Source organism: Hypanus sabinus, chromosome 6 (genome assembly GCF_030144855.1).
Source record: "Hypanus sabinus isolate sHypSab1 chromosome 6, sHypSab1.hap1, whole genome shotgun sequence".
Taxonomy (NCBI): Eukaryota; Metazoa; Chordata; class Chondrichthyes; order Myliobatiformes; family Dasyatidae; genus Hypanus; species Hypanus sabinus.
This window is the reverse complement of record NC_082711.1, coordinates 145,861,145-145,872,663: the sequence shown is the minus strand read 5'-3', so window position 1 is coordinate 145,872,663 and position 11,519 is coordinate 145,861,145. Positions and strand designations below refer to the sequence as shown.

Genomic DNA, 11,519 nt, shown 5'->3' with positions numbered 1-11,519 from the left:
ATGGCCTTTTCTCTTGTACCCTATTCACTTTCCATCTGGCCAAGAATCATATTCCTCCTCCCAGCACAACTTTTCCCTCTGTTTTGTTTCTCTCTGCCACATGGTGTATCTCACCTGTCTTCTCCACTCTCCCCCAACCCATCCACTCTCCCCCAACCCATCCACTCTCCCCCAACCCATCCACTCTCCCCCAACCCATCCACTCTCCCCCAACCCCATCCACTCTCCCCCAACCCATCCACTCTCCCCCAACCCATCCACTCTCCCCCAACCCATCCACTCTCCCCCAACCCATCCACTCTCCCCCCAACCCATCCACTCTCCCCCAACCCATCCACTCTCCCCCCAACCCATCCACTCTCCCCCCCAACCCATCCACTCTCCCCCCCAACCCATCCACTCTCCCCCCAACCCATCACTCTCCCCCCCAACCCATCCACTCTCCCCCCAACCCATCCACTCTCCCCCCAACCCATCCACTCTCCCCCCCAACCCATCCACTCTCCCCCCCAACCCATCCACTCTCCCCCCCAACCCATCCACTCTCCCCCCAACCCATCCACTCTCCCCCCCAACCCATCCACTCTCCCCCCCAACCCATCCACTCTCCCCCCAACCCATCCACTCTCCCCCCAACCCATCCACTCTCCCCCCCAACCCATCCACTCTCCCCCCCAACCCATCCACTCTCCCCCCCAACCCCACTCTCCCCCCACCACTCCCACCCACTCTCCCCCCAACCAGCCACTCTCCCCCACAACCCAGCCACTCTCCCCACAACCCATCCACTCTCCCCCACAACCCAGCCACTCTCCCCCACAACCCAGCCACTCTCCCCCACAACCCATCCACTCTCCCCCACAACCCATCCACTCTCCCCCACAACCCATCCACTCTCCCCCACAACCATCCACTCTCCCCACAACCCATCCACTCTCCCCCACAACCCATCCACTCTCCCCCACAACCCATCCACTCTCCCCCACAACCCATCCACTCTCCCCCACAACCCATCCACTCTCCCCCACAACCCATCCACTCTCCCCCACAACCCATCCACTCTCCCCCACAACCCATCCACTCTCCCCCACAACCCATCCACTCTCCCCCACAACCCATCACTCTCCCCCACAACCCATCCACTCTCCCCCACAACCCATCCACTCTCCCCCACAACCATCCACTCTCCCCCACAACCCATCCACTCTCCCCCACAACCCATCCACTCTCCCCCACAACCCATCCACTCTCCCCACAACCCATCCACTCTCCCCCACAACCCCATCCACTCTCCCCCACAACCCATCCACTCTCCCCCACAACCCATCCACTCTCCCCCACAACCCATCCACTCTCCCCCACAACCCATCCACTCTCCCCACAACCCATCCACTCTCCCCACAACCCATCCACTCTCCCCCACAACCCATCCACTCTCCCCACAACCCATCCACTCTCCCCCACAACCCATCCACTCTCCCCCACAACCCATCCACTCTCCCCCACAACCCATCCACTCTCCCCCACAACCCATCCACTCTCCCCACAACCATCCACTCTCCCCCACAACCCATCCACTCTCCCCCACAACCCATCCACTCTCCCCACAACCCATCCACTCTCCCCCACAACCCATCCACTCTCCCCCACAACCCATCCACTCTCCCCCACAACCCATCCACTCTCCCCCACAACCCATCCACTCTCCCCACAACCCATCCACTCTCCCCCACAACCCATCCACTCTCCCCCACAACCCCATCCACTCTCCCCCACAACCCATCCACTCTCCCCCACAACCCATCCACTCTCCCCCACAACCCATCCACTCTCCCCCACAACCCATCCACTCTCCCCACAACCCATCCACTCTCCCCCACAACCCATCCACTCTCCCCACAACCCATCCACTCTCCCCCACAACCCATCCACTCTCCCCCACAACCCATCCACTCTCCCCCACAACCCATCCACTCTCCCCCACAACCCATCCACTCTCCCCACAACCCATCCACTCTCCCCCACAACCCATCCACTCTCCCCACAACCCATCCACTCTCCCCCACAACCCATCCACTCTCCCCCACAACCCATCCACTCTCCCCCACAACCCATCCACTCTCCCCCACAACCCATCCACTCTCCCCACAACCCATCCACTCTCCCCACAACCCATCCACTCTCCCCCACAACCCATCCACTCTCCCCCACAACCCATCCACTCTCCCCCACAACCCATCCACTCTCCCCACAACCCATCCACTCTCCCCCACAACCCATCCACTCTCCCCCACAACCCATCCACTCTCCCCCACAACCCATCCACTCTCCCCCCAACCCAGCCACTCTCCCCCCCAACCCAGCCACTCTCCCCCCCAACCCAGCCACTCTCCCCCCCAACCCAGCACTCTCCCCCCCAACCCAGCCACTCTCCCCCCCAACCCAGCCACTCTCCCCCCCAACCCAGCCACTCTCCCCCCCAACCCAGCCACTCTCCCCCACAACCCAGCCACTCTCCCCACAACCCAGCCACTCTCCCCCACAACCCAGCCACTCTCCCCCACAACCCAGCCACTCTCCCCCACAACCCAGCCACTCTCCCCCACAACCAGCCACTCTCCCCCACAACCCAGCCACTCTCCCCCACAACCCAGCCACTCTCCCCCACAACCCAGCCACTCTCCCCCACAACCCAGCCACTCTCCCCCACAACCCAGCCACTCTCCCCACAACCCAGCCACTCTCCCCACAACCCAGCACTCTCCCCACAACCCAGCCACTCTCCCCCACAACCCAGCCACTCTCCCCCACAACCCAGCCACTCTCCCCCACAACCCATCCACTCTCCCCCACAACCCATCCACTCTCCCCCACAACCCATCCACTCTCCCCCACAACCCATCCACTCTCCCCCACAACCCATCCACTCTCCCCCACAACCCATCCACTCTCCCCCACAACCCATCCACTCTCCCCCACAACCCATCCACTCTCCCCCACAACCCATCCACTCTCCCCCACAACCCATCCACTCTCCCCCCACAACCCATCCACTCTCCCCCACAACCCATCCACTCTCCCCCACAACCCATCCACTCTCCCCCACAACCCATCCACTCTCCCCCACAACCCATCCACTCTCCCCCACAACCCATCCACTCTCCCCCACAACCCATCCACTCTCCCCACAACCCATCCACTCTCCCCCACAACCCATCCACTCACCCCCACAACCCATCCACTCTCCCCCACAACCCATCCACTCTCCCCCACAACCCATCCACTCTCCCCCACAACCCATCCACTCTCCCCCACAACCCATCCACTCTCCCCCACAACCCATCCACTCTCCCCCACAACCCATCCACTCTCCCCCACAACCCATCCACTCTCCCCCACAACCCATCCACTCTCCCCCACAACCCATCCACTCTCCCCCACAACCCATCCACTCTCCCCCACAACCCATCCACTCTCCCCCACAACCCATCCACTCTCCCCCACAACCCATCCACTCTCCCCACAACCCATCCACTCTCCCCCACAACCCATCCACTCTCCCCCACAACCCATCCACTCTCCCCCACAACCCATCCACTCTCCCCCACAACCCATCCACTCTCCCCCACAACCCATCCACTCTCCCCCACAACCCATCCACTCTCCCCCACAACCCATCCACTCTCCCCCACAACCCATCCACTCTCCCCCACAACCCATCCACTCTCCCCCACAACCCATCCACTCTCCCCCACAACCCATCCACTCTCCCCCACAACCCATCCACTCTCCCCCACAACCCATCCACTCTCCCCCACAACCCATCCACTCTCCCCCACAACCCATCCACTCTCCCCCACAACCCATCCACTCTCCCCCACAACCCATCCACTCTCCCCCACAACCCATCCACTCTCCCCCACAACCCATCCACTCTCCCCCACAACCCATCCACTCTCCCCCACAACCCATCCACTCTCCCCCACAACCCATCCACTCTCCCCCACAACCCATCCACTCTCCCCCACAACCCATCCACTCTCCCCCACAACCCATCCACTCTCCCCCACAACCCATCCACTCTCCCCCACAACCCATCCACTCTCCCCCACAACCCATCCACTCTCCCCCACAACCCATCCACTCTCCCCCACAACCCATCCACTCTCCCCCCACAACCCATCCACTCTCCCCCCACAACCCATCCACTCTCCCCCCCAACCCATCCACTCTCCCCCCCCAACCCATCCACTCTCCCCCCTGCTCTTTGCTTAAGTTGTACTCTTTTAAAATCATCTCATGAGGATGAAAGTAATGCTGAGTAATTATTTTATTGTTGAAGATTAAATGATGAAATAATCATTTTTACAGATTCATTATTCAGTCTTATTAGGTTTATTATCACTGGCATAAGTTGTGAAATTTGTACTGTAGTCACACAGTGCATGATATAAAAAATTACTCTGTTACTAAATAAATAATTAAAAAAATAACAAGGTAGTGTTCATGGATGATTTAGGAATCGGAGGGCAGAGGGAAGAAGCTGTCCTTAAAATGTTAAGTATGTGTCTTCAGGCTCTTGTATCTCCTCTCCAATGATAGTAATGCAAAGAGGGCATGCTGCCTTTTTGAGGCATTGCCTCTTAAAGATGTCAATGATGGTAGGGAGGGTTGTGCCGATATTGGAACTGGCTGAATATACAACCCTTTTCAGTCTCTGATGATTCTGTGCATTGGAGCCCCCATACCAGGCTGTGACACAACCAGTCAGAATGATTACCACCATACATCTAAATAAATTGCATACCACAAGTCCCCAACTTTCTAATAAAGTAGAGCTACTGACATGCCTCTTTCATGATTGCATCAATGTGTTAGCCCTAGGGTAGATCCTCTGAGATGTTGAAGTGAAGTTGTTCACTGTGCTCCGCTGACCTCTCGATGAGGACTGGTGAGTGTTCTCCCGACTTCCTGTTGTGAAGTCCACAATCAAATGACAAACGGGGTGGACAAAAGAGAGGCAGTAGATGTTATTTACTTGGATTTTCGGAAGGCATTTGATAAGGTGCCACACATGAGGCTACTTAACAAGATAAAACCCAATGTCATTACAGGAAAGATGCTGGTATGTTTGGAGCAATGGTGACAGCCAGGAGGGGCCTTTTCTGGTTGGCTGCTAGTGAATTAGTGGTGTTCCTCGGGTCAGTATAGGGACCGCTACTTTTAACATTATTTGCCACTGATTTAGATAATGGAACTTTGCTTTGAGGCAAAGTTTGCAGATGATACAAAGGTAGTAGTGCTGAGGAACCAATGCAATTGCAGCAGGACTTAGACAAATTGGAAGAATGAGCAAAAAAGTGGCAGATTGGAATATAGTGTTGGAAATGTATGATAATGCATTTTGGTAAAAGCAATGATAGTGCAGACTATTATCCAAGTGGGGAGAAGGTTCAGACATCAGAGGACTTGGGAGTCCTTGTGCAAGACTCCCAAAAGGATAATTTACAGTTTGTCTGTGGTAAAGAAGACAAATGTAGGGGAATAGAGTATAAAAGCAAGGAGATAATGCTGAAGCTTTATAAGACACTAGTCAGGCTGCACTGGAGTATTATCAACAGTTTTGGGCCCCATATCTCAGAAAGGTGGTTGTGTCATTGGAGAGTCCAGAGGAGGTTCACAATGATGATTCCAGGAATGAAAGGGTTAACATATGAAGAGTGTTTGGCAGACTTAGGCCTGTATTCACTGGAGTTTAGAAGAATGAGGGGGTATCTCCTTAAAACCTACTGAATGGTGAAAGGATTAGATAGGGTGTATGTGGGGGGGATGTTGCTGATGGTGAGGGTATCCAGAACTAGAGTGCACAGCCTCAAAATTGAGGGGTGAGCATTTAGAACAGAAGTAAGGAGCCAGAGTGTATTGAATCTGTGGCATGCTCTGCCACGGTCTGCAGTGGAGGCCAAATCCGTAGATATATTTAAGGCAGACGTTGATAGTTTCCTGATCATTTGGGACATCAAAGGACAAGGCAAGAAGGCATGTGTATAGGGTCGAGTGGGATTTGGGATCAGCTGTGGTGGAATTGCAGAACAGACTTGATGGGCTGAATGGCCTAGTTCTGCTCCTATGTTTTATAGTCTAATTTTTTGGTCTTGCTGATGTTGAGTGCAAGGTTATTGTTGCAACACCACTCAATCAGCTGATCTTTCTCACTCGTTTGCCACCTCAACATCTGCGATTCTGTCAACAACAGCAGCGTCTTCAGCAAATTTATAATAGGGTTTGAACTGTGTCTAGCGGCACAATGATCAATGTAGAGGGAGTAGGGCACTGGGCTAAGCATTCATCCTTGATGTGTGCCTGTGTTGTTTGTCAGCGATGAGATGTTATTACCAATCTGCACTGACTGTGAGTGATTTCCTGATAAGGAAGTTGATGATCCAGTTATAGAGGGAGATGCAGATGCCCAGGCTTTGAAGCTTATTGATTAATAATGAGGCAGTGATGGTGTAAATGATGAACAGCAGCCTAGCACCTGCTTTGTCTTAAGTGCCCCAAAGGTGAGTGGCGAGCCCAATAAGATTGTGCCTGCATAGACCTGTTGTGATGGTGAACAAATTGCAGTGGATCCAGGTCCTTGCTCGGGCAGGAACTAATTCTAGCCATGACCAACCTATCAAAGTACTTCTCAGTAGATATAAGTTCTACTGGGCAATATCCATTGAGGCAGCTCACCCTGTTCTACTAGGGTATCTATGTAAGAATTAAAAAATTGAGGAATAGGTAGTAATGTTGTATATGCCTATTTTACAATTATGATATTACATAAGTTATTAAAATACTACTGAAACAAAATATTCTGCAGTATTTCAATACAAAATGAATTCACAATCATTTGTGGTTTTTTTTGCTGTGGAGCTACGGATTGAGATACAAGGTGTAAAAAGATCACCCTTTAGGAAAGTAGGGAATTCATAAACACTTGACTTTCTCAGCCAGTAAAATACATCAGTATATCCATAAGCATAGTTATATATTCTGAGAATACATGGTATTTTCTAAAATGTCATTTAGTGTATTTTATAAGTAGTTGACTTATAATAGAGATTATTGAATGTTGGTACATTGAATTTGTATTTTTGAAAGAAAAGATGCTCTTAATTGGTTCATCTATTCCAGGTAACGCGATGGGTCCCTGATCATATGGCATCCCACTGCTTTAACTGCGACTCGGAATTCTGGTTAGCCAAAAGGAGACATCATTGCAGGTGAGTAGAGTCAATTTTCTTTTTGAATTCTAACTGACTTTATTATTCATCAATAGCCGTGTTTTTGATACCACAATTTCACTTTACAGCGAGGAAGAAACTAATCAATCACACTGAAGTGATGATGGGTTAAGCAGAGAGCATGAGGAGGAAGATGTAGATAATCAGTGTAAATGTGGAATCTGCCCACATTTTTTTCTGACATTACTAAAGGTACCAAGAAAATGAAGGGTAGAAATGTGTTCAAAGATAAGTCATTGCGATTCCAGAAGCAGTAGAATAGATTCAAAGGAAATCATTGAGGTCCACAGTTTGTTTATAAGTTGAATGAGCAAGAGCAAGGAAAACAAAGACTGTTTCATACTCCCAGCCTTGATGAAGAGTTTCTGCCCGAAACATCAACTATTTATTCCCCTCTGTAGATGTTGCCTGACTTGCTGTATTGCTCCAGTATTTTGTGTGTTACACTAGTTCTTCAGCACCTTCAGAGGAGGCTGTTCCACATAGCTGATAGACTGCTTAGGTTCTTGAAAGTAGTCCTCCAGATTACAAAGTTCAGGACATTAAGTGCATGGTCAGACTAGTACAGACAAGAAGTACTGTAGTTTGGTAGGCAAAGGTATTCCACAGGGGTCAGTGCCAGCTCAAAGAGGTACTTCATTTGATGGCTCAATTATGAGTGTAAAATAAAGTTTGCAGGTGGCATGAAGCTTGTGTCGTACACAGTGAGAAGGATTGTCACAGATAATAAGAATACATAATTTGTCAAAGAGCAAAAAATGGTGCTTAACATTTTAATGCAATAATATGAAAGAAAGATGAGATAAACAGCATTGTTCAAAGGGGGCCTAGGTCCAGCTAAAAGTAAAAGTGGCAGTATCTGTTGAGCATTGAATACAAAAGCAGGGAGGCTATTTGAAATCTCTTTGGAGCCCTGGTGGTACCGTGATTGGAGAAGAATATTCTGTTCTGACCATCACGTTTGACATGTTTAGATGGTACAAGTAATGAGTTTTTTCCATCAGCCAGAAAACCTTTGAATCATAAAATGTAGATTTGACAGAAAAATTGCAGAGGATTGTGTGGGAAAACTATTTTTATGAAGAGTGATTATAATCTGAAATTCTGCACTGGAAATGGTGTAAGTAGTCATTTGCCCATTCCAGAGATGGGTCCTTCTGAATCCAGAAGCAGTGGAGTAGGTAGACACCGAATTGAGTAGTTTGCAGTTGGACAGGAAAGAGGATGAATGGGGTCAATTTGGTTCCTTTACAACTTGCCTGAGACCTTCATGTTACAATGATTCTGCAGTGTCTATTGGTTAGAGAAATTCTGATGTTTTCGGGTGTTATGTGAATGAAAACATTATAGAAAGATGGGCACAAATTTGAAGGGAGGTGAATAACAAATGCTTTTTCTCAACACTAGCATTAACTTGCTTTAATAACTTGCATATGAAAATTGCTGTGGCATTTCTAAACACTGACACACAATACACTACAGTTATTATCATTAAACCCCAGACAGTGACATGAGTAAGCATACTTAAAATATGTTACTCAGGATGTGGTCCAGTAATAAATAAATCAACATTCTTCTAATTCACTGCATTGCAGTTGATTGCAACATCAAGTCTAGCATCCAGCTCAGTTGCAGTAGTTATTTATATTACACTGTTTTTCAAAACTTGTGTGTGCAAGCTCATTGAGGAATGTGAGTTCAACATTTTGTGCATTACATCATTCTGAAGTATTGAACTGGGTAACTTTTTTAATACAACAATACCGGCTTGGATCATATACTTAATTAAAAGGGGGAATCTGGCTTGAATGAAAGATGACTTTATTGAAATATAAGATCCTAAAGGGGCATATAGTGGATGTTGTGATGTATTCATGAGTGGGAAAGTCTTTAACAATTGGAAGTAGCTGCAAAGGGCAGACAGTTAGAACCGACGTGTAGGAATTCTTTCTCAAAAAGGTAATGTATCCCCAGAATATTATGGAGACTGGGCCATTGGGATCTATTTAAACAGAAGGTTGATGCATTTTGAAGGATCAGGAGATTGAGGGATAAGGGAGAGAGAGCTCAGGATAGCAATTCCTGGGGTATATCTGCCATGGTCATTTTATATGATGAAATACACTTGAGGGCCAGGTAGACAACTCCTGCTCGTATTTTCTTGTGTTTAAGAATGTAGTGCACCACAAACCTCCTATCTCCTCTTCCTCATCGTGTGGGCGTATTACTGATTAAACATTTTGCATGATGGAACAGCCAACAACAGAAAGGCAGCTTAGTCGTACAACATGTGGATTTGCTACCTCAGTATCAGAGACCCAGGCTCAATTCTGATTTCAAGTCCCACGTGCACTTTCCACTGTGACTGATCTGGTTTCCTCCCATAGTCCAAAATGTGCCTGTTGCTGGTTATTTGACTCTTGTTGACTGCCCTCAATAGGCAAATGGGATGTATAATCTTGTGGGGGACAGAGGGTTGAGGTATTGATGAGAATCTGGGGAGAATATCAAAAAGATTGATATAAAATTAGTATAAATAGGTGGATGATGGTTGGCATTGACTCAATGGGCCAAAGGGCCTGTTCCCATACTGAAAAGACACCACGAAAATTTATCTAAAAGCCTTTGGCATCGACTTAGACACATGGGAACAAGCCGCCTAGGACTGCATTGAGTGATGTTGCTCCTCCATAAGGGTGCAGTGGCAAGGCAGACAGAATAATTGCAGCAGAGAGGCGATGGCTGGCCAGGAAAGCCTGAGCCATTGATGCTCAACCCAACTTGGCCGCTACCTTTTGTTCATGCTGCCAAAGAACCTCTGGAGCGTGGAATGGCCTCTCCAGCCATTCGTGTACTAACAGACCAGTCCAGTCCCTACAAATTGTAGACGACTAGAGTGGTTCCCATCATTGTTGATGGATGAGCAAACAGGAACAACATTGCCCACTTTGAACTAAGTGGCTTCCTGGGCCACATTGGTGTCAACCATATTAAGTCTAGTGTCTCATGCACGGCAAGTTAGACCAGGTAGTGTAATGGATTGAAGGAAGCCAGTGATGTGAGTGAACCAGATGGATTTTTATGATGGATTGATGATTATCATAGATGCTAGATGTTTAATTCCATTACAGCTAGCTACTTGAATACTAGTCCCATTACTTAATGCTGTTATACCTGTAACTGTTTATTTTCTTTTTAGAAACTGTGGGAATGTGTTTTGTGCCAACTGCTGTCATCTGAAGTTACCTATTCCAGATCAGCAGCTATATGACCCTGTGCTGGTGTGCAACTCCTGCTATGATCAGGTTCAAGCTTGCCGTACCAGGGAGATTATGAATCAGCAGCTGAAGAAGCCGATTGCTACTGCATCCAGTTAAAGAGACATTCTGCCTTCCCTAACTTATGCCGTGAAACTTCTGTCATCCAGGAAACTTGACACTTGGGGGTGATCTGGGTTCCACAGAAACAAGAAAAGCAAATTCCCAGCTGGATAGCTGTTTGGGAGATCAAAAATACTGATGTTAAAAAAATGCTGCTACAACAAGCTCTAGACCTGTGCACTATGAACTTTGGATGTGGGAGGGTAGTAGGTAGAAAAAGAAAAAAAAAATCCATTTCTAACTAATGTGCTATTGAGGTTGAAAAATTCATGTGTAAAGAACTTCTGAGATATAAAATGGAGACTATGTGGTGTTCTGTTTCTCAATTGTTTAAATCGCCATTAAAACAAGCAACTTCTGTGCCTCAATAGACAGAGTTAGATTTGTGCAAAATCTAATTGTACAGAGTAAGGTGTGAAGACCCTTTGATTTCATCAGCTGCTCAACCTGCATTAAAGGTTGCAAAGAGACTACTAGGGTACTGTGGCAGTTGGTTTAAGTGTCAGACAACTGAAATTTCATTTCACTCAGTTACATTAATGGCTGTGTAACACATGGCATCTTCCCAATTTTTACCTTTAAAAAAAATGATGAAAGGCAGGTGATTAAATGTGTGAAATTTCTGTGAAAAAGGGTGGAGAGGAACTGATCAGTAACATTCTACTGGCTAGTCTCATCAGTACCAATATCATGCCTCTAGAGTTTATTAATTCTTGCACTTTTGTCCTGTTTCTCTTGCATTAAGTAACAAGATATTTTTCTTTGAACTAGAAAGTTATTAGGCTGGGGAAAGTCCTTACAATGACCGTCTTAAAGCTGCCATTTAGATGCCATTTCATAATACCCC

General features: G+C 48.3%; 1 protein-coding gene across 7 annotated transcripts in view; it reads left to right on the top strand.

Annotated features, from left to right (window-relative positions):
• mtmr4 (myotubularin related protein 4) overlaps nucleotides 1-11,075 on the top strand; it is a 151,560-nt gene extending 140,485 nt beyond the window's left edge. For all 7 annotated transcript variants that reach the window (XM_059973146.1, XM_059973147.1, XM_059973148.1 and 4 more), the window contains 2 exons: nucleotides 7,183-7,271; nucleotides 10,492-11,075. In XM_059973146.1, coding sequence (XP_059829129.1) covers nucleotides 7,183-7,271; nucleotides 10,492-10,669 — 267 coding nt within the window. In that variant the 3' untranslated portion in view covers nucleotides 10,670-11,075. The remainder of the gene's footprint in view (nucleotides 1-7,182; nucleotides 7,272-10,491) is intronic.
• The last annotated feature ends 444 nt before the right edge of the window (nucleotides 11,076-11,519 follow it).